This window comes from Centruroides vittatus, unplaced genomic scaffold, assembly GCF_030686945.1.
Source record: "Centruroides vittatus isolate TY-2023 unplaced genomic scaffold, ASM3068694v2 contig_549, whole genome shotgun sequence".
Lineage (NCBI taxonomy): Eukaryota > Metazoa > Arthropoda > Arachnida > Scorpiones > Buthidae > Centruroides > Centruroides vittatus.
In genome coordinates this window covers 3,071,226-3,096,801 of record NW_027122325.1, presented here as the reverse complement: position 1 = coordinate 3,096,801, position 25,576 = coordinate 3,071,226, and the positions used below count along the sequence as shown (strand labels likewise).

General features: G+C 24.7%; 2 protein-coding genes across 7 annotated transcripts in view; one reads left to right on the top strand and one right to left on the bottom strand.

The window, feature by feature from the left end:
• Positions 1 to 14,017, bottom strand: part of LOC136978692 (rifampicin phosphotransferase-like) — a 48,335-nt gene extending 34,318 nt beyond the window's left edge. Inside the window, exons 1-2 of the mRNA XM_067274456.1 lie at positions 13,932 to 14,017; positions 47 to 234 (exon numbers count right to left, since the gene is read on the bottom strand). Of these exons, the coding sequence (XP_067130557.1) occupies positions 47 to 234; positions 13,932 to 14,010 (267 nt within the window). The 5' untranslated portion in view covers positions 14,011 to 14,017. The remainder of the gene's footprint in view (positions 1 to 46; positions 235 to 13,931) is intronic.
• The window catches only part of LOC136978689 (coiled-coil domain-containing protein AGAP005037-like), a 526,382-nt gene continuing 501,450 nt past the window's right edge, over positions 645 to 25,576 (top strand). For 3 of the 6 annotated variants that reach the window (XM_067274453.1, XM_067274444.1, XM_067274442.1), the window contains exon 1: positions 645 to 776. In XM_067274453.1, the coding sequence (XP_067130554.1) occupies positions 730 to 776 (47 nt within the window). In that variant the 5' untranslated portion in view covers positions 645 to 729. Of the gene's footprint in view, positions 777 to 24,273; positions 24,596 to 25,576 lie in introns of those variants that run through there. The other 3 variants (XM_067274450.1, XM_067274452.1, XM_067274443.1) reach the window with 2 other exon arrangements.

Below are 25,576 nucleotides of genomic sequence, written 5' to 3'. Positions count from 1 at the left end.
TGTAATTTGTATTCAACATACACATTGAAACTATCGGAATACTTACTCCTGGTCGAAATTCATCAAATGAAATAGGTTCTTCTAATTTCTTATGCTCTTCCGAAGGAATCATTCCAGTTTTATCCATTTGTTCCATTAAGTTGACATTATAATTATTTAATCTCTTTTTTTGCCAATATTTAGAGACATTAATAAAAGTTTCTGTCCACTGTTGCTTTAAACAACCCACAAAACCTAATCATAATAACAGTAATTAATTTTAAAATATATATATATATTTAACTTCATTTAAGCTCCAATTAAAATATATTAATAAAAAAGTTTCATGAGCAATGTAAATTTTTTTTATCAACATTAATACAATACATTTGTTGGTTATTATTAAATTACCAAGATTCAGTTATCCCGAAGAGAATTGAAATTATGAAAAAACATGGCGTTTATTACGATCGATAAAACAAAAAATTTGCAGTTAAAACGTTTAACATATTAAGTTGACAGCTTTATTAAACTTGTCAATTTAAGAAAGATACTTTCTTTGATTGTCGCATTCTCCTCGACCGGATATAATTGAACTTTGACTATAAAGAAACGTGGTACTATAAATAGCTTTTGTATCTTATCCTATCATTAAACACGGATGTGGGATTTCTCTATATACTGTAAGCATGCTTTCGGAATTGTTCCCTAATCAATAATCAATATATACAAGATTAGGTTAAACGAGGCATGAGAAGCGAAGACGGTATCAAGGGGTTTGATAATACATCTATACTGTAAGTAGTGTCTTGAGTTTAAACTTATTTTATAAGCATAGAAAATCTGTTAATTATAATTATGATCAATCTGTGTAATGTCTAATTAATAGACTTAATGTTACACCAGACTTACACATTTTTTCTATTTAAAAATCAAAAGTTATACTTTGTATTAAGAGAATTTTTAGTAAAATGTTTGTCGTAGTAAAACAATTTTGGCCTATATTTTTACTCTTGTCATAAATATAATTTATAGAATTTTCGAGATATTTCAGCTGTCGTCCATTTTCTACGAGTTTCAGAAGTTAAAGTGTTCGATCTCTAGGGTAGTGTTTCTCAAACGTTTTTCTGTGATAAATTGCACGACATAATCGGTTCTCGTAAATAAATATTTCTAAAACTCTATTTACTAGACATCTATATTTTGAACTATTTTTTATTGTCAATAAATAATAGATTTTAGTGAAATTTTTAGAAACTACTATACTATCATAAAATTAATTTTTATATGCTATTATAAATCTGTCAACAAGTTTCATTCAAAATATAATTACATAGTTGTATTATATTTCGAATAAAACTTGTTGGCCTAGAACAAAAAGTTATTATGTAGAGGTCTAATATATTATACCTCGTATTAACATTTCTTATATTTTATATATCAATATTTAGAAGAAGTGCGCTATGTTTTATGTTTCGGTGAAAATTTTGATAAAAAATTATAGCATAAAATAAATCATTAGAAATCATATTTCATCTTCACTTTTTATTTCCTAACTGTTTACTTGACATTATTTTAATGTTTAATGCAAATCGGTTTTATTTTTTAAACATTTTGAAATAATTTATATCATACGAATTTATCTTGTGTAGCCCTAATAGATTTAAGGGAAATTTTTTTGACCTAACTCTTTCCTTTATAATCCTATAATATATTAAATACATCATAAATAATTCATATTTACATATTATCTATTTAAATTTTTTCAATAATCATTAATAACCTAAAGATTTATTAAAAACAATTATTTTTTTATTTTAATTGAGAGAACGTGACGATTCATCCTTTTTATCGTCGAGAAAAAGAAAATAATAAAGAAAATATGTTAATATAAAATCGAAATTCTGTAATACTTTTTGTATCAGAAATAATTAGTACTGAAAATTGTTTTATTGTAATAATGAGAATCTAAAAAATATGAACTTTAATGTCAAAACTGATCTATATCTGTTAATAAATCTAATTCTACGTATTAAATTTAAATTTACGTCAATTTACACGTAATAAACAAACGAGTAGTATTAAGTTATCATTATAATTATTTTTCATTAAAAATATATGATTATAAAAACGCAAAATCGAACAATGTTACTAGTATTATATAAAACAAAAAAAGAAAATTATTTTATTATATTACACTGCAGCAGACAGTATTTTCTCGTGTCATTTCTAGAAATACTCTGCAGCATTTTTACTGCAACTATTCATACCGCGTACTACATCGCACAACGACCGAACTGTCGCCTTATTGTTTATATTCCCTAATCTCCGAAAATATATTTTTTTCGTTACATCTGCTTTTCGTAGAATGCGAACTTTGCTACAAAATTGATTCCTTGATATCGCGCCTGCCCTAAGCGTAAAAATAAAAATGATACAACAGTACAGTTTTCTGAGAAATATGATTGAACTATTTTCAATAAAATAACATGTCACACTTTCATAGAGAAAAGTTTTTCTTTGTCCGACGAAATATTGTTGCTTAGAATGGAGTGAAGATATCTTTGGATAAAAATAAACAAACGTTTTGACATTTTAAGTAGGATTTTGATTTTCCTGACTTTAAAAACTGTCTTATTTCCATGAAATTTAAAAAAGTTATTTATACATTTAAATCGACTTACAACTTTTTAAAATGTTACAATTTGATAATATAGAATTTTTATTTTATTTTAATTTTAAACGAGGTTATAACCAATCATTACTTAGACTTAATTATTAATTATTAATAATTAATAAAAAAAGAAGAAAATATCTTAACGTTATGAAAATAGCGTGCGAAAATATTCAAGTATTAGAGCTTATAGCAGATAAAAACCAGATGCAATTTAATTTTAATTAATGGAAGTAAAATACGGTAGTGGTAAAAATGCATAAGATCCTTAATATTAAATAAAATAGCTAACTTGATCTTGTTATCTATTGTCTAAATTTCTGACATTTAAAATATTCCGATTAAAGTATTTCACGGTCTTGGACACTTAATGTTATTTAAAAAATTTTTTAATACTTAATAAACTCATATTTTATAGTATAAATTTTTGTTTTTAAAAGGAAGATTTAGACACTCGCAATACATTGTCGCGAGTACTTTTCCAAACTCCATCGTATGGTATATTTATCGTGGTTTCGGCCAGGCCCACAATGGGGAGGGTACGGGATGAAAGACGGAACAGACCGCCCATGAAAAATTCCTGAAGTTTTTCTAATGCTCGAATTCGATCTCGTAGGTTAACGCCTTAGCCGGCTCGACCATCCGATTGTCTGTCCGGGTACTAGCAATCCACAACTGAATTATATAAAGTTTATTTTATGAATTTTGAATCAGTTTTAATTGTATTTTTAAATTTTTACAAATTTGAATAAACATTTTTTCACCCTACTTCAAAATCTTTTATTGTATGTAACGTACGGATGAAATGATATAAAATGCATCGTATTCAGCTCAAAATATAAAAATTGTACGTGTTTCGGGAGGAGGTAAAAAACAGATTAAAAGGAATGATTATAACAAGAATATTTGATGCATAAGATAAGATAAAACTAATTGAAAGATTTAAACTCTAGTTAATCAATGAAAGTCGCTTCTTAAATTAATAAACGAAAACTGGCTTAATCGAAGAATACTTTTCGTAGAGAAGATAAACATTATTGAGGCAGAAATACGATCAATGACTCTACTTAGGTTATTACAAAGTTTTCAAATGCGAAGTAGCTAAAGCAATTTATCTCTTCTCTAATGAATATTTTGTTTATTAAATTTAAATTGAGCAATCAATGATTTAATCCAGAAATTGGATACACTTAAATGTTGATATCAATAACTGTATGCACGTGTTATTAAACCTTTTAAATATTGAAAACGTAAAATTTTATATTTGATGTTTAAATGATTGTAGTGTCTAATAATCACAATTACTTAGGCTTTATCTGCTGGAATATTTGATTGGTTTCATACTGTTTTGTAACGAATAATTGAATATTTATTTTCGAAACAAGATTAATTAAAAGTATCTGAATCCATTTGTTAAATTAACTTTTTATAAATTTTCATACTGATGAAAAGCTACAATCTAAGTTAATGATAAAGTTGCTTTCCCCTCTTAATTTAACATAAAATAATATTACTTTATATTTTAATTTTTCTAATAGTTTAGTTCTAAATAAAGGATCAGAATTGAAGAGAATAAAATTAGTAAAAAAATTATTAAATTAATCAAAACAACTCTGGAATAATAGTAAAATTGCTTAACAAAGTATGAGAAGTACAGCGTTTGTAACAATCGATTGCAAATCCATTACGATTATTTATATACGTTATATTTTAAATCTTAATTAAGATGCAAACAAAATATATAAAATTTCAAGAAATCTTTATTAAATACATTACAGAAATACGAGGAACTACATTTCCGGCAGATTTAAATAATTTAAAATAATATATATGTAAATTATAACACAACAGATTCTTATTAGTGAAAAATATAATTCAGGATAAATTCTAAAGAATTTGAAATTCATTTTTATAATTAAAACATTTATTGAAAAGTGACACGCAAAATATTTATAATAATCATTAATTTTCTATTAATATCTGTCTGTCCTTTTTCTCAAATTTTTAAAAATAATATGACTTTGGTTGATTTCTAGACTTTTTAATAACAGTAAAACTATGAAAAACTTAACAATTTAAAAATGTTTTTCATGAAATAATTGTATAAAGTTTTTAGTGTTTTACCATTAATACTGAGATAAATAAAAATTTGATTTATTTATTTTTTTAATCATTTTTAAATTGCAGTTTACATTTTTTAAGTACATATTATAATTTATTCTACTATAGTATACATAACAGAATTATTAAAAACGGAAGATTTATATAACAAAATGATGAAAATTGAAAACAAATGTGTAATTGATATTAAATTTTCCGTTCATCCACAAGAATAGTAATTTGAAAAAGTAATAAAAAAAATTTAAAAAATATAACGTAATATAAAAATGTAAATAAATTAAATTTCTTTGAATTATTGCGTTGTCGTATGCTATTAAAAATTCAAAATTAGATTCCCTAATTAAATGCGAAAGTTAAAATAAGAGTATATCTCTAATAGTCGTAATAAAAGTAGCTTTCATGTAAATAAAGTTGATTGATTTAAATTTCACTTTTAGTTTAAGCATTTTGAGAAAAAATATACGTGGTATATGTATACATTCAGTGGAAGATTTCCCATTAGGTTCACTAGAGGTGCAAGAGTTTGAAAGAACACAAAAATTCAAAATAATAATAATAAAATAATGAAAAAATAATTTTCTATAAAAAGGAATTAGCGCAAACTAAAAGCATAAGTGAGACAAAATAAGATATATCAGTTGAGTAATATGAATATATTTTGCATGGAAAGAGTAGTATTTATATCGAACTTGCAATAGCATTGCCCTTTTCTCTGTCGATATTTTAAAAATTGCAGAATTAAAATGATAAAATGATGCAAAAGTGGCAGTACTAATTTGGGAGGTGACTGCATGTTGTAGGTCTGTGGGCGGCATTTTTTAAAATCCGCTACTGTATACAGTACTTCTATTTGCTGGAATTAATTTAATACAAAAGTTGTTTTCATGTATACACATTCTACACGATATGTCTGTACGTGCTGTCTGAAGATTTTTAGTGAAGCCAATAGAATAAATTTTTCATATAGAATTTCGAAATTTATATAAAAAACACGTTTTAAATTCCTTTTTTTATCTTCGTAGATTTTGATAATGGGATATCGATTGTATTACAAATTTTATGTTAAGATCGAAATATATTTTTATTTTATTTTTAACCAAAAAGCGTTAAAGTATTTTTTTCTTGTAAAAGTTCATTTTTAATAGATATTTTAATAATATTTATCATCATACAATAAATTTCAATCAAATAAAGCTATAATATAATTTGATATTAATTCAAAATTGATATAATATTATGCATTTGAAACAACTCTGCAATTACTAATATAATCCCAACGTAATACTGTATTAATCAATATAAGCAGGAGACCTCTACAGTTTACTATATAATGCTATGTTAAATACCATTCTCAATTGTAATTAGTTTGTCTCGAGCCAAGAATAAACTCTGCGTTATATGAAAACAAAAAAGTTAATATTATAAAATATCGTACATTAAAGATTCGTAATTATATAGGCTATTTATAGTAAAACAGTGATACAAAAGAAATAAATATTTGTAATAAAGGAGATATAATATAGAAGTAAGCAGAGATAAAACTAAAACAATAGTGATAAAGGAAAACTCAAAGATCAAGCAGCAGGGAAATTTATTGAAAATTCTATAAAAATTGAAATATTTGGCAATTGAAATTATGAAAAGAAAATAAAAGAAATCAATAAAGAAATATAACAAGTAGGAAAATTTCATTGTAATATGAGAAATTCGTGAAGTAAAAATAACACTAAAAATTACATATGTTAAATAGGATATATTTTGTATATGACAACAACATTAATTAATAATAAAACAGGAAAAAGTAAAATTAAATAGGTAATAGCGAAATTTTTAAAAATGTATAAAGATTAACAGATAAAGGAGACGATGAAAACATGTATAGCAATATATATATGTTTGTATATTGTTATACATGTTTTCATCATACGCTTTATATATATTTAAAAATAGAATACACGGCAAAATGTATTTTTATCTCATGTACAGAAATAAATGTTTAAAAACTTTTAGAAGAAATCTGTTCAGTTGAAACTATTTGTTGTCACAGAGATAACAGACATTTCTTGATAACGAATTTAAAATTTATGAATTTGAATAAGTTGTCAGTCTGTCATCTATATTGATAAAACATTCTTTCTTTAAGCTATTTTAAAAACTAGTTTTTGTATATACAATGTTACTAAAAGAATAATAAATATTAATTAAAATTTATTTTACACCACGCACTAAAGAGTTTACTGCTAATAATTTTATAATTGAAATTATGAAGTTCATAAAATATCAGTTCTTATTATTGTGAAATTATTACTTGATAACAATATTAGTTATTTAGTTGATTTTTATTGAAAAAGTTGAAAAAACAAACTATTAAAGTATTTCTAAAATAAAAATTAAATAATTGTTACTTTAGAATTACCTTAAAACGTACAGTACATATATATATATATATATATATATATATATATATATATATGATTGTTTATAACTATGTATATATAATAGGATATATATATATATACATATATATCCTATTTACCTTTCGTTCTTTCAAGTAAACTTTTTTTGGCGGAACATATTAGTCATATGACTGTACATTATTAAAATGAAAAATTAAATATCATTTTAATCATACTTTAATGCCAAAATAATGTTATGGTTTTTATTTACATAAAAACATTTTTTTGTATTTATTTTAACTTATTTGTTTTCAATTATGTAACTGGAATTCCTAAAAATTGAAGTACAGATCTTTTACTTAAAATTACATTTATATCTTCGATATATATTATATAATTATTAGCGACAGTTTTAAATATAATTTATTACAAGTAACTTGATAAATACTATCACGAAAGCCCAATCAAATAATTTATGAAAGAACAGATTCAATCATATGAGGCAATAAACATAAGAAATCGGCAAAAACATACAAATATCAAATAAACGTATAAAAATTGAAATTCATACTTTTCCCAAAGGCAGTAAAATGAATAAATAAATAAACTTGTATATTTGAAAATAGAAAGTGAAATATAAACAATTCTTGGTTAAATTTATTTATGGTAGTCAAAATGGCGGCTCGTCTCTGATTCCAGCAAACAGAAGAAAGGAAACAGTGGGGACGCACGTTCTAACCTAACCTAACCTATTCTAATAAATTACCATATTTATTACCAACAAAATTATTAGAAATAGAACGTGCTTCCCCACTGTTTCCCTTCTTCAGTTTGCTGGAATTAGAGACGAGCCGCCATTTTGACTACCATAAGTAAATTTAACCCAATTCTTCATAAAAATTATTTCATCAATTAGAAAATGAATATTAAAATTTAATATGTTATACTGAATAAAAAGTATAAAAAGTAATTTAAAACCTACTAAGATATTTACTTAAAGGTTTTTAGATGTATTCCAATATCAAAAATTGCAAGATTCTAACGGTTAGAATCTAACCGTTGTAAACTTAACTTGGATAATGTAAAAAATTTGAAAATGCTTTTATAGATTATTTTCAATGATATTATAACTTTTTTCGATGAATTTTTGTCCTTTAAAATTTGAAATGTTTTTATTTCAATTCGACGATGAAAACAATGGCGATATCTAAATACGCGTACATCACTAATGATAATGTATGAAAATGTTTTTTTGTCATAACAGTTATATAATAGTATTATATATTTTATTACTATATATATAATAGTAATAAAAACATCGAATTTATGAATTAATATACTATAATGAAGTATATAAAGAAAAGAGATCATTATTAATAATTAATATAAAATTTTATAAACTCAAAAATAGTTTATAAAATAGTTTCTTCTTATTGATTAATTTAATTATTTAATATTAAAATTTTAAAGTAGTTTGATAATTAAAATTAAAAACATTTAACTGCAATTGTTTTTATAATTTTCATATTTTTTATAACAAAATTGATATTTCTGTTGAGCTAGAGCGAAGTTTACATTGTCGTTACAATAGTGAAGGAAAGAATTCAAATTGAAAAATTTTTATATTTAGGCTATATAGGATCTTAAATATAAATTTTATTTAATTTAAATAATTGTGCTTATTATGCATAAAGAAAAATTCTATATTTGCAAATTACATTTTATCGGCTAAAGTCACTCAAAAAAGTGATACAACTGATTTTTTTCTTACGTTTTCGTTTTTATAATAAAATATTTTTAAATCTTACGTCTTTTATTCAGAATTTTTAGTTAGAAAAAATTGTATTTTAATATGATTTAAATATATGTTCATTATTTATTTTAATCAGATCGAATATTGTTTAGTTACTCTTACGTGCCTAGATATTGCATTATTGTTTAAATTTTCTTGTAAGCAGTAATTTATATGTTTATAATAGAATGTTTGTTGTCTGTATAAGTTCCTTATTAACTCCGAAATCCTTTGACCGATCTGAACCAAATTTTTTATTTTACTCTCTAAGACGAAGCGAAAAATATTAGTTATCTTAAAACCTGGAAATCCCACCCACTTTCCTTATTTCACCCCGTTGACGTTTATTGATAATTTAAGTTTAGTGCATTACTTTATAAATAAGCATTGCAATAATTAATATTAATATATATAATATTTGGACTGGAGCTGATATATATATATTTTGAACTGGAGCTTTCATTAATTATTATATAATAATTAATGAAAGCTTCAGTTCATTTTAAAATATTATAGTGTTATAATTACTGCAATAAAAAATACAGAATTTGTTTAACAACCAGTTCAGATGAACAATTTTAACTACTAGGAATTCCATTTTTAATTTAATTTCTGGACCAAGTTTCCAAACTGATAAGTAGTTTGTGTAATGCACACAACTTTTTCTGTCCAAAGATTCCTTACTTGACCTTCTTAAAAGCAATGTAAATAGTTTTTTTATATATATAAATTTTTTACGATCAAGGGTGCAATATCAAATTTTCCCTAGAAGCGTCAGATGTCTCGGCTAGTAACAACTGAATGTTAGATATGATGTTGATCTGGCATTCAATTACAGACGATAATCAATAGAAAATTTTAGCACATGCTTTATTTATTTCATTAAAATTAATATCCTCCGACTTTTTGAAAACTAATTCTGTAGAATGTCAAATGTTCCATCTGAATCAATTTATTTTGTTTTTCAGTCACTTTCTTGTCTAATATTCTACTACTGAACGACTAAGTTCTTATATTAATTTAAAAAAACGCAAATTCACTTAAACCAAGCAATGAAATTTAAATATATATGCGGATAGAATTTTTTCTAGTGCATTAATACTAAAGTAATTCAATTTTAGTTCACAGTAAATAAGTGAAAAAGAAATGAATACTTTTTAACGAATGAATATTCGCGACATGAAAAGCAGTAATATATGTAATTTCTTGTTTAAAAACTTGATTCAAATAGAATTTTTAATGAATTTAATTCTAAAAATGTTTATTGAGATGCAAAAGACCGCTGAAATTTTTAACTAAGTCAATATTTAAAATAAGCTTTGAAATTTTTAAAAGATATCTGAAGAACTCTACATTCGAAAAATTGAAATAAGAATAATATTTTTAGAATTTTTATGTAAATATAATTAAATTAGTTTTCAGAATATGGCATCGAGTATCGAGTTGACTTTTGTTGAAATTATTTATTTAGAATTTAAACATGGATTTTAAAAATCAGGTTATGTAATTCATAATTTAATTGAAATTCTTTAAATACAAAAATTGAACAGTCATAATGACAACGAAATAATTAAATTAAATTTTTTTCGTAAAAAATCTTATTGGGCTGCAATTTTCAAATTGCAGACCAACAGATTCTCATTGTTGTCTTCCTGTTGTCCGTCCGTCCTTCCTTCTTTAATCTCGAGAATGGAGTTAGATAAATGAAAATCGAAGCCAAATATAGAAAACTTAGGGGCAGGAGCAATTAACTATACAGTGGTGCCTCGTATAACGTACGCCTCGAATAACGGACAATGCGAACAACGGACTTTCTGTTTGGCCGTTACGTGACTCGAGCAACGGACTGGCTGCGAACAACGGACTTTCCGGCATAATTGGAGACTGCTCCATGGGTGCGTTCTTTAATAGCGGTTGCTCTGCATCTCCGCTACTACGGGAGTGTGCTGCTGTTTGTAGGCATTTAGGAACGACGGTGAAAGAAAGATGGCGGCGCCCGCACTATCGATAGTATCGTGATGGAGGAATCTATAATTCTAAAATATGAGCTTTAAAAGGAAAAGAAGAGTCCCAATTGTAAAATTTAACCATAAAATGGATTATTTGTTGAAAGAGCATTCAAAATAGCCTCGAAAAAAAAATTCGTAAAGACACTTACATCACGGCGTGCGCTAACTCGCGCTTTCACAATTTCTAAATTCTCATTCATAAAACCTCATAATGGGCCCGGAAACGAAACTATCTGAGCCATGAAGGACGCCATGTTGCTTTCTACCGTAAACTACTGCTACAAGCGGCCGTTTTTGCCGTTCAACGGCGCGCACTCCCACCGGAATTTAGGAACGCGTTCCGCAGGAATTTTTAAACGGATGTCGCTCGCGCAGAGTTACGCGGAGGAATAAAAGAACGCACCCCATGTTCATTTTTTTATGCTGCGGAACGAATTAGATGTTTTAACATGTATTTCTACGGGAAAATGCGTTTCGTATAACGGACGTTTCACTTAACGGACGTGCACCTGGAACGGATTAAGCATGTTATATGAGGCACCACTGAATACGAAATTCCGATCTAGACCGGAAGTCACGTGATTTCAAGAAAAATTTTCTCGAGAACGGAATTAAATAGACGGTGGGGATGACTCGATTGTTATCAGGAGAAGTATGATGTACAGGGTCAAGACACTACTAGAATTAAGACGAGATATGAAAAGCTTAGGGGACAGCGACCCCGACTAACTATAAATGAATTTACGGCCTGGACCGGAAGTCACGTGATTTTTTAAAATTAAAAAATATAAGTTTGCAGCCTGGCAATTTTTAATTATCGTTGTAATTTCCCGTTTTGTTTTCGATTTTATTAGTTTATTAAAGTCTATTTAGTACTCTAAATAAAATATGTATAACATATTTTAATAATGTGTAGTTTAAGAAATATTCTCAAGAATTGTTTCCACATTTTTTATTTTCATTTTATGGAGCTATCAGGATACACAATATTTAAAGTTTCTCGAGGGAAAAATTGGATTTAAATTTATCTCTTGATTCATGTGTCAAATATATGTCAAAATAATAATAAAAAAAACATATATTTTATCTTTAAAGAATCAAATCGCACTTATAATATTTATTTTTTAACTTTAATTATTTTTTCCGTTTGTTTAGTACTTAGGAATTGAAAAATTTCAATTTATATTTTGAAAACCGTTTTAAACTGAAAACATAGAAAGGCAATTATAATAATATTGACACATTAATCTTGAAAATTTTAGGTTTTCGTCTAGTACAATTTAGTCTAGTCAATTTAACTGTTAAATATTCGTGAATCTATTGTATACTATAAATTTCTTTTATTAAATAAACTTTTTTAGTATGTGGTAATCAGGGCCGTTTTAGCTGACTAGGCTGAAGTCTAACGAGATTAGGGACCTGTCATTTTTAAATATATATATAATGTAAATAAAATTCTTCAGATGTTCAAAATTGATATTGAGCTATGTACTACAGTCTAGAATTCAATAGACTGCAGTACATAGGGTCAGGCTGAAAACTGTAGTGAGGTAAAAGATTGAAGTCCCGGAGGGGGCCCGAAATAGCTGAAAGCCTAGGATCCGATCATGGGTTAGTTAATACGGCCATGATGGTAACGTTAAAGAACAAACCTATCTTTTTAAGAGTTATAATTTTAAATAAAAAATTTAACCTGTTAGCTATTCGATAAATCGACAAATTTCGATTGAAATGTAATGAAATTCTTTATCTCAGTTAAAAATGATTTAATTTAAATTTTTATTCAGCATCTTTGCTCTTTACAATTATTCTTTTTATTAATATACATCATACCGCCGTATATATACATGTAGTTTATATATATCTTTCTGCCATATATGCCTATGGCTTTGGTGTTTATCTTTTGTTTTATTGTAATTTTACTTGTTTATTTGGGCTTGTTGTGTAAAGGGGGTGGAAATCAACTGTCTGAAGGCTTTTCCGAGAGTCAATGTAATAAATAAATAAGCAAATAAATTTTACTTTAAAATTTTATTAAAATTTAATAGAGTTATCGCTATTATAGCATGTTAATAAAGCGAGTATGTAACTGAATACAGTGCGTGAATGCAAGTATAAGATCGTGAGAGAGAGAACTTTTCATGAAACTGTACTTGTTTTAATAATTTCGCTGAAGTTTTAGCTATAGCGAACTTTGTTCTAGTGTTAAACAATTATTATCCATTATAATCATAAATGCTGACGAGTTATGTGTTAACAAGCTCCAGCATTTATGATTATAATGAAGATATGTTTCTGATATAATAAAATTACTTTTATATCAATATATATGTGAAGTTAGATAGTTATATGAAATGCCACAGATATGATAAACAATATTTGTAAGGTTTTATAATAAAAATATTAATTTTATTAATTATCAATTATACTTAATCAAAGTAAGAAGATGAATAGCACTATTGTTTATTAGGTTTATCTTTAAGAAATTCGTCATTTTAAAAAATAGAATCTTATCGTATTTCGACATTACATTGAAAAAAATACTGTCCATTGTTTGCGATAATAGGAGTGATTTCAATTAACTAGTTTTATCAGAAAAGCCTTCAATATTATCTGGTTTCATTAATCATTGATCAAGGATAAAGTCTGTTTATAAATATTTACTACGTATTTATGTTCTGTTTATAAATATTTACTACGTATTTATGTTAAATAAGATCAAAAATTTAAATATACAAATTTTATCTGAATTTAGGTTACACTTTTCCGTTATAATTAAATAAATATTCTATCAGAAAATTTAAGAATTTAATTAAATCTTAATAATAAGCTAATAATTTTTGTTCTTACGTAATTAAAATCGGAATTATAATTTTACTGTAAATTACTGTAACAATGATTAATGGTTTTTTAAAAGTTAGCTTGGCTTAATTAGAGTTTAACAAGACTAAAGTACTTACTGGAGTTTTGATTCTGAGAAAAATACTTTCTAACAACATTTGCGATGATAATTAACGGCACAGTCAATATCAAACCCATAACGAAAGCTAGAGTTGTGCAAAAAACTAGATTTTAAGTAATAAGCAGATAAATAGCATGCATTAGGCTATATCTTAAAAGTCACATGAGCGTTAATATATCGTGAATGTATTGTTTTGTATCTGAAGGTCTCCTAATCTTTCGAAGATATCAATTGAAAATGTTTGTCGTTTTAAATTATAATCATTGTTTTGTAACGGAAGACTGCGAACAATATTACTGTAAATTAAATCGTCATTCAGTGTCAAAGAAATTTATTCATTTCTTCTATTGTCTTTAACCTTTGTCTTACTTTTTTCGAATCGTCCCAACGGTCTGATAATCTGTAATATTATTCCAGATAATTTAGTAACTGCTTTTTCGTTATCAGAAATATAAATAAATTATTTATTAAAATAATTATAAGAGTAATTTTAGTTTTTAAACAAATATTAGATTCTAAATACTAGTAAAAATGATCCAAATTAAAAACAATAAATATTGTAAGTGTATCAATATTAATTTCTTGATATTATAAATTACTTAGCAATTTAATACTATTAATATTAAGTATGTATACATCTAGTTTGGTAATATATATTAATAAATTAGTGTATGAATTTACTAATATGTCACGATAAATTATGTATTCTATATACTATATATATAATATATATATAATTGTATTATATGAAATGTTTAATAGCGAATATACAAAATAGTGTTATAAGTTAATTTAATCAAGTGTTTTCTAATATAAACTTGAACTTATATTTTTTAGTTATCTTTGGAATTTGTTATTTAGCTCAGGCTTATGTAGAGATTATAACATCAGCATCTAACTTTTAAATTTGCTTAATTAGATACTTTTCTTCCCACTAGAAAATCGTATTTTGTCATTCATTTAATGCAAAATCGGAAAATTTTATTAAAACGTGTATCGTATCAAGATTATAGATGCAAAAACAATTCATCGTTCCTTCTTAATATTTATCATATAGATCATGTAGTGTATTCTTGAGCAGTTTATTATTAATTACTTTTTCATAGTAAAGTAAAAACTTTTATTATGCAGTTAATCATTTTAGTTTCTATAATACTGTACTTTCAATAATTTTCTCATAGTCATCGCTAAATAATATAGCAATAGTTAATGTCGACATACGTTAGAATATCAATATTAGTAGCGTAAGCAGTAACGATTAATGGCAAAATGAAAATTGGTCTGCCAAACAATATTCTAAGCAAGCCTCAAACGATCTATTAACATAACACAAGTGTCCGATTTGAGACTTCCAACCAAGTTTATCGCAAGTGTCAAGTAGAAACCATGCGTTGTATTTTTGAACCATTTGTTTATAAAACTTATGTTATTGTTTATTTATAAAACGTTATGTTATGGTAAGTAAATTGTGAATAATGTTGCAATTGGAAAACAGTTGACTAGCAAATTTAAAATAATTGTAATTTTAATAATTAATATATTTTTATTATTGTATTCTAAATGAATAGTTCTTTAATAAACGAAACTTTTAAAGATTTCATAATTATAAAGTTTAATGAAAAAACACATGGTTAGATTATCCTATATCACTTATACAATTGTTAATTCCTTACTATAAAACTTTGTTATATTGTTTCTATACTTAGGTAAGCTTTCAATAATCTGTCATTCTTAAAAATTATCCATTATAATATGTTTCCAATAAGTCATTTCTCCTCAATTTTAAATTTTCTTCATAAAAATTTTATCATCATTTTAAAGTCTTGTAGTTTCCTAGACTGGTAAACCTGTGTAATTGTGATTTTAATATTTATTTATCTATGTTGTCAAATTTCTTTATAAATAAAATATTTAAAGATGCTTTCGAAGTATTTTAGAACGTTATATAACGCATTATTATAAAATATTCAATAGCGAAGCTACAAATAGGCAAAAAAGTGTCTGTTTTTTTATTATTGTCTGAATGATATAGACTTTTCTAGAATATTGTATTCTGGCATAGAACATTCACATATGTACAGAATTTAAATCTCGATAACCACACTATTAATAAACAATGATTCACTTCAAATTAAAAAGAGAGGTTCTCTTTAAAAGTGTGTTGATAAAAATAAACAAAGTGTAGTGATTTTTTGCATCGTATGTTTATTTAGTTTCGATTTAAAATTTTCTCATTTTAAATCGAAAATTTGCTAAATAAATTACAAATTTATTAATCATCGTATATTTACTATAAAATCAAAAACAAACTTTTTAAAAAATTGTAGGAATTGAAATCTATTTTTAATAAATAAATATTAACGAAGCAATTTCTATTCCTTTTTTACAGCTCTCTGCATATGTACAGTACAGTACAATAAGCATAATTGTATTTGTTAAAATATGTATTCAAACGATAAACATTCACATTTTACAAAAATAATTTTATTAAAAATTGTATTGATAACAGTTACTCTCGATAGTATAATGCATTTACTCTTTGATATTTACCGTGAAGATTGCAGAATGGTTGTATGAGAAATTGCTTTAAAGAATGATACATATTTTTATTATTAATCGATAATTTGATTTTATTAGTAATATTAAAATATTATTTTAGGTTTATATTATTATGCACGTTCTCTTTGATAATTTGATTATAACAAGTTCTTTAAGAATTCTGAGAGATTCCGAAAATGAGCTAATAATTGATTTATGAGAAATGGCTGTGTAAACTTTGCTGTCTGCTTGTCTCAGCTGTTACATAATTAAAATTGTATTGTTTATTCGATTTTATAAAAGCCAGAACTTTTTAAATTGATTAATTAAAATTTCCAATTAAACAAAACAATAACAACAATAATATAATGAAATAACGACGAAAGTCTAGAAAATTATGATTTATGGTTTATTCTTCATTTTTATGTTCAACTAAATCAATCACGTCATTCGCTTTACAAAATTTATAAAATTATATTATTAATTTCCTAGCCAAATTTGTAATATAAATTAATTTTATATTTAAATTTTACAAAATAAAATCTTGTAATTCGATTTATTATCGGATTACAAAATTTTATTTGAATATAAGCTATATAAGCTTATATTCAAATTGTCTATAAGATAATCGAAAAAAGTATTTATTCAAAAGAAAAATTTATATACAGTGTTAAGTTATAAGATAAAATTCAGCTTAAATCGAATTTTTATCCATTACTTTGGACCAATATATTACATTTCTTATAAAATCGAAACAGTTTAATAATTGCAATTTAATATTTAATGTTAGTCTCTATATTCCTGCTTATAAAATAAGTATATCGCATAAATATATTTTTATAGGAAAATCAATATACATAACGTTGTTAATCGTGATATTTCAAATAGTCGTTTGTGCTATTCGAAGTAATAAATCAAAGTTTATAAAGTTATAAGTGATTATTTGAACTTAATTATTCATCATGCAGATGAATAATTATGCATGATGAATAATTAAGAGATATGAAAAATAAATTTAATGTAAGTTTATAATGTATATCTATTTTTTCAAAACTAGTGATATCTAATCTGAATTGTTTCTTAATCAATTATTTATAACGAACAGATTGAATGAACTCTAATTTCTCCTACTTTTTACATTATTTTTGATGTTCATTTATAATACTTAAAATATACAAATAATTTTAAAAATTATATTTTCTCGAATAACTATTCTTTTCATTTGTTCAGACTATAAATCCATAGAGATATAATTAGATAAAAGCAATAATAATTTATCAAAGGTGAGAAGGAGTTTGTTTGCGTATTCAACATTTTTTATATCTCTATTGTTCATTATCTTAAACTAAACAAGGCAGATAATTAATATCTATTGATCGTATTATCTATCTGTATATGTAGGTAAAAAAAAATAAATATAAATACATTACTAAGTTAAACTGCATATCAAATGAGCAAAACGATAAATTTACATTTAAAGGAGAAATAAAAAAATTCAAATAAATAAAAAATTGCTCGACATAAAAATAAAAATATATATATATAAAATAAATAAATAGGAAAAGATTTTTTAAATTCAATGCAAAGAAAACTTGTATATTAATGCCTAAATATATTGTTGTCAGTTAGATTCATCATGTAACTTAGTCTTTATTTCAATGAAATATATTAAATAACAGTGTAAAGCTTATCCTGTTTTCATATCGTATTGATAACATCTTAATATAATGAATACTAACAAATTTTGTTTCATTTTATCGAAAATTGTACAAGTACCAATAATCAATTTTAATTAAAATATTTTGCAAACAGGAGATTTCATAATTGATTGATATAGACCTTAACTCAAGAAAAATTATGCAATTATTAAAAGCCAAAACTAAAGTTATTTGTTAATGAAATATGAATTTAACAGAATATATAATATTTAATTTAAATATTATATTTAAAATATCAAATTAATATGTTTATTTTATTGGTAAACACCCCAATGAATTTTAGTTTACGTTATATAATTAGAACTGTAGCAGTAGGGAAATGTTTACTAAATGTGATAAATTAATTTTATTAACTTACTTTTATTACTAATAACTTTAGTATTAAAACTAATATTTTATAAATCAATTTATGCGTATTCGTATAATATGTTAGATATGCTACTAAAAATATTTAGTGATATAGTTATTTCTCTTGAACAAAATATAATAATTAATAATAGTATAATAAGTAATATCTTAAAGTGTCGTTAGTACTTATCTGTTTAAATATTTCTTACAAGTATTACATTATAACATAAAAATATAATCATATAATGAATATAAATATTAAATTTTTGTGTACAAATGATAGATCTGTATTTATTAACTATATATAAATATAGCTCTATTTTTTATTTATCAAAATATTCTCATATAAACACACACATATATACTGTATGAACTGTATATAGGATAATACAATTTTTTAGAACTGGTGAAAGACTGCTTTTTTATTTGCTTTGAATCCTTAAATAAATTTTAGAAAACTACAAATTGTAAGAAAATTTATATATTTCAATTACGAAAGATTATATAGGGCCTAAGTATTTAAATTGTTATCAATAATCGTACAGATTTACATATTTAATCGCACCGTACGCCATTAAACAATTATTTGTATAAATAATATCTATTATCAAGTTTATAGTATTGTTATTTTAGTAAAAATGGCACTATTTTCTAACTAATTTTAATATTCTTTTTCATTTCAACACGAATTCTAAAACTTAGTAAAGGTAAGATTTAGTATGCCGTTAAAAGAAAAATCTAAAAATTTCTAAATTAATGTTTGTATATTCACTTTTTGAAAGTATGCTTGTAACTCGATTATTACTTGCTGAATAAAATTCTATTTGAACGTCTCTAGAAAGGTTATTTAAACTGGGAAGATTTAGAAAAATTTCCTCGCTAGTCTATACGCTTTTATCTCGGATTATTTTTAAAGAATCTTCTAAAAGGAGAAATGTTGAACTTAAATTATTTCTAAAACTTTAATCCGGTTAAGGAGAAAGAAATTTTAACATTTTAATTCTCAAATAAAGGGTTTTATAATAAGAAAGTTAATACAGAAATAATCCCAAGTTTTGTTAAACAATCCTAAACAAATCCTTCAAATCATTTGAATACGTTCACAAATAAATATAAGTATGCATATTACGGAATAATTTAACAAGACGTTTCTGGATAAATTTTAGGACAAAATATTTTTTTCTTTGTACAAATTATTTATTACTAGCAGTACTCAAAATGTATCTATCACTTCCCCGCGGGGGGGGGAATTTCGAAAAATCCCTTCTTAGTGTACATTCTCTTGACGTACCCTATTAAAACGCAATGAAAAACGCAAAAAAATCTAAAATAGTATAATTGAAGCCCAGTTCTTCACGGAAGGCCTTAATTTTGTTCCCCCTGGGGAATTTCGACATCTATATTATATAAAAACACGCGCGTATTCGAATGCAACGTTGTGTCAAAATTTCAAAGCAATCGGTGAAGAACTTTCGGAGATTAGCTATTAGGAACAAACGAACGTGTACATTTTTATTTATATAGATTTATTACTCGAGAATCGCAGATTTAGAATATTATGACAAAATAGGGTAAATATAAAAATATTATGTTATGGTCTCAGATTTTTAAATTTATCTAATCAAATCGACTTTTTTGTACTTAGAACTTTTCCTTGCTATTTGTTTAGTTTAAAAGTAGATTCATTTCCATTAAAAACAATGAAAAACAGATGCGAAAACATAAGTAACATCCAAGTATGATACACAACATTGAATCCTAATCAAAGAGATTAATTTCTTATTAATGTTTTTAAATAATAAAAATGTGTTGGAAAGAATAATATATATTCTGGATTATTGCCAACGAAAGATGTGAAAATAGTTTTTATTTAGGAGTGAGTAACCTACAATCTGTGAAAGCTTCAAAGTAAACATTTCGTAGCATGAATAAAGTTAAAGAAATGCAAACTCACTAAAATCATAAAATAAAAACAGTTAAACTTTATTAACATATTAAACTTTAAAAAAATGTCAGTTCAGATATAATAAAAATAAATTGATTATTCTCAGGTTTGAGCGAAATGGATATTGTTCATATCAAAGATATCAATAACCGAACGAAGAATACAATTATCAACATAATTGTTAATAGAGACAATATGATCGAGTGAATTATGGGATTAAATATTATTTTGTAACTTTATATAATATAATAAAACAGAAAAAACTCTATATACTTGGATACAATTATTGATTTATCTTTTTTTATTGTCTTATAGGTAGCGCTACACAAACAATTCTCAATAATTCAAACAAACAAATACAAAATATAAATAAATCATAAATAAAATAAACAAATAATTTTTAATGCTAACACTATACAACTTGTGGTTATAATTAATTAGAACAATATGTATAAATACGATATAAAATTTCTTATAATATTTCATTATCGATTTTAATGTTGAAACATAAATCTAAAAGAGCAATGTTTTAATTTCAGTTTAATCTTGAAAATTTTTCTTAGTCGACTAACCTTACTCAACTACGCTGAATATATTTGACTTTTCATTAATGTCAATTGTCAAATTATGAAACTGAAAGTCTACTGTAATAATATGCAAGATTGTAAAAAAGAAAATTACAGAATATGTTCCATTTAGTAATACAGTAGAGTCTCGATTCACCAAAATAATGTAGACTAAGGACGTCTTGTAGAATCAAAAACTCGAATAACTTGGTTATATTAAATAAACTGGATTTGGAAGCATCATCGTGAGCGATGTATTCTATTTTTAGATTAGACCTACTTACTGAATGTAATGACACTTAAATTATACAATACTTTTAATTTTATTTGAAACTGTATTTATTAAAGTAAATGTAAGTTAAATCTACGATTTCGATTAAAATTTTTAATCTTTTAAAAATTTGTATGTTGTGCGAAGTTAAATTCACCAAGTAATTTCTTTTTAAAACTTCTTGAACCTCTTACGAGTACCGAGCATCGCTCAACCAGGATTCATGAAACAAACTGTACTACACTACCGGGTGTTTTCGAGATTATAATTTTCCAACCGGAAAAAAACAAAATAAAACTGCCTTAGAATATGAATGTATAATTCAAATATTTTTATTTGACAACGCTGTACTCGCCTGTACATTCTCTGGTGTTTATTGACAAAGTACTCTTACACAATTCACCTCAGATAACACGGAAACTCGATTAATCGGGATTCTACTGTACTAAATCATAGCAAACGAAGACTACGAATTTTAATCACTAAAATGTTATTTTCACAGCAATATTATATATATTTTCGTTTGTATCAGAATCTTGATATATTACTATATTTGTTGAAATTCACGCATTTTTAAAATATTGCATATATATTGTAAATATTTTAGTTTTCAATTTTGTTTTGTGTTTTTATTCGTTCAATTAACAATGTTTCGTTCTTTCTGGATTATTGGAAGGATTTCAATGTATATATATGTCATATTATTTTAATAAAATCAACCAAAGTAAAATATTAACTTTTAGTTTTTATTTAATCTTCAAATTAAATGAAATATACAATACATGTATATATTAATACAATACAATATACAACACAAACACGCAATCAAATCATTTTAACTTTGAATTCTGTAAAATTTCGATATTCATGTACAGTATATATACACATACATACACGTATATATAGTATATATGTAACAAGTGTATGCAACAAATTCTTTTAAATTTGTACACTGTAAGCAGTATACAAATATTAGTAGTCGTATGTTTATATAAAACTATCAGTAAATAATGATAATCCATTGTTATTGACACCTATTCCAGTTGTCAGTCATTTCTATCAAACGTAATTAACAAAATCTTTTTATGATATTTTTACCAATAAAATTATGTAAGAAATAGACATAATTGCACTAAATTTCAAACTTAGTTGTTATGAATATTGAATAATAAAAATTAGGTATAAATACGGTTATAAATAATTTTATAGGTGGATATTTTTTGGTAGAAAATATTGAAAATTATATTTATAATCTAAGCATTTTGCTTGACTTTCCTTTGAAGTTATATACAGATTTGATCCGTCTCAAAATAAAATCTTATTCCGTCATTGAAGATAGGATTTTATTACGCTGTAAGTTTAAGATACAGGTATCAGTTATATATAATACATGTAAACTCAAGAAGCTTTTAGAAAACAGTTTTGTAAGCTACAAAAGTTCAGTGTGCAGTATGTATTGTGTATTTTCCATGCAATCATATAATTGAATTGTATATACAATACAAAGGCACTTGAAACGATAATACGTATTTTATTTTGATGCAACTGAATAGTTTGTGATTCGATAATATTTTTATTTTGAAAAGACCTCTGTTATATTCTCCCAATTTTTAGGTAAAAAGAGAAAAAAATGAGAGTCGAAAAAGGGAAAGCTGAAAAAGCGAAGTATACGTCATCTGTTGTAGCAATATTTGTTGGTACTGTATCTGGATTCATGCATAAAATAGATTGGCGCCATAAAATTTCATCAGATTAGACATGATAAACCATACACTGTATATATATATATTTCATCTGGTTTATTGAAATAACCATTCGCCATACATTTGTTATAAATTTTGCAACCGTTTGACATTTCCTTATTATTATTTTTTCTTCATATTTAGTTGTTAGGAGATTAAAATAATGAAATTATTATTTCGTTGAGAGTATCTCCGAAAAGAAATATTTTTTAAAGTAAAATTTATTAAGTAAAGTATAAATAAAATTCTTTTTATAACTAAATTATATGATTGATAATATTTTATGTTATTTAAAAACAATATTCGGTTGAAATATTTAAAAAGGCATTGTTTTTTTTTAATAGAAAGAAAATATCTTAATTTTTAAAATGTGAATGTAAAATTATTTACTTTTTAATATTCAAATAAACATTACTTTACAAGAATTTTATTTATTATTTTTTTAAAATTAAGTAAAAAGTAATACTGAAATTGTTTATGCGAAAATGAAGATAATCTGCATAAATATATTATAAATATTAAATATTTTATAAGCGTAGAGGGAATCTTAATGTATGCCGTAAATATTGGAATAATATTTTAAATAAATTTTTATTAAGATTTCGCAAATTTTTTACGATAAATAAATAAGTATATGTATACATATTAATGAATTATGTTTATATTATTTAAAATAGTTGATTGATTTATATTTATTAATTATGTTTTAAAAATTTTACTGAAAATTCGCGAAAAACAAATAAAAACAATAAAATTTTATTACATTAAAAAAAAAAACAGAATTATTTTTATAATTTAATTTCTTAATATTTTGAAATAAGCATTGGACCAAGTCAATAAACAAATAAATAAAACAAACAAGAATAAGTGACTGTTGTACGTAAATTTTCCATTTTATATTTTGTTTTTCAATTTTAAAATTACGGATTACTTCAATTTAAAATTTAAGATTGAAAAAAAGAATAAAACAAATGAAAACTAAAAAACCGAAATGAAATTTCGTAAAGAATTTTTTTAAAATTTTAAAATCAAAAAAAATATTTGTAATTTATTATAACTTAATTAAATGACATAAATAATTAAGTTCGAGCTAAAAAGATATTTTATGATTTTTGTGGTCGATAATGATATTTAAACATAGAAAGTAATCGTCGTCTGCTTGGCTTGGGTGCGGTGCGCATGCGCCATGGTCAATGTTTTCCCAGTCCGTCGCCAGGGTTGCATCCTACTTAGCTCTTCAACTATTGAATCTAGTAATGCTGTGGTAAATCACTCGCAGCGCATCCCTTTTCCATCTGGTATAAAACAACGCAACATTCACAAAGAAAGAGAATTTCTGGAAAAGAAATATTTTAATTCCGATGTATATTATTTTTGTTTATAATTTGGAATTTCTGGTAGGAAATTGTGGTGGAAATATCGACCGCCAGCAACCGACATTGTTACAGTCTTGCTTGACTGATTCTCTTCCTAATCCTTCCATCCTTTGATTTTAAGAAGTTAAGCACGTGACTGCAAGCAAAGGATACCATAGGTAAGACTAGTTACTATGCTTTATTAGTAATATGCCGTAGACCAATTAGAAATTTTATCCAGTTGCTTCCGTTCGGTCAGTCGACTGAGCGGAACCAATTGGTAAACAACCGTTAAATATTAGCATCCTGGGCATTAACTGGCCTTGCAAAATTTCAATAATTATGTTGTCCCGCTATCTTTGTCATTAAAGATGAATTACATAAGTTTAATTACGTAGAACTCTCAATGAATTGCGGTAGTTTGAAATCGTTTGATGGTAGCATAAGTTTCTTATTTTTTTTTCTTTTTAATTTCCTCTCAACTAATGTAAAAATGATGTCCATCTTATTATCATCTTGTGTTTGAGATGTTAATGAGAAATTTCCAAATGGTATATATATAAAGAGGAACGATGAGAGAGAGAGAGAGACATCACGATATCCATTGCTGCTAATTTGGTGCAGCTTTCACTATTAAGATTTTAATTAATCTAATAAGTAATTTTTCCGAATTATCTTATATTTTCGGAAAATCTATATACTTTAATTTGGATTAAGTCATTGCAATAATAAAATTAAATGAATAATTACCGTTTTCAGAATTCTAAATATAATTATATTTATTTTTAATATGATAAATTTTGTTACTTAATTTTAATTATTATTTCAAATACTTATAGTAAATGCACAATTTTATAATAATAATTTAATTTATCTCATGAATACGAGAAATTAATTTTATCTAATTATAACTCTTTAAGAATATTATTTAATATAATAATGTAATATAACAATAAATTTTAATGTAATGTAAAAAATGTTTTTGGTTTTGAGATATAAATATTTAATTTTTTTTCTCAGTACGCTTGAATAAATATCTAAAACTAGATATGAATATATTTCCTGATGTTTCTTAAAGTATACTCAAATCATAATAAATAAATAAAAATATTTAACTAAAAAAACAGTTTAAATATAAATTATACGATGCTTATATGATG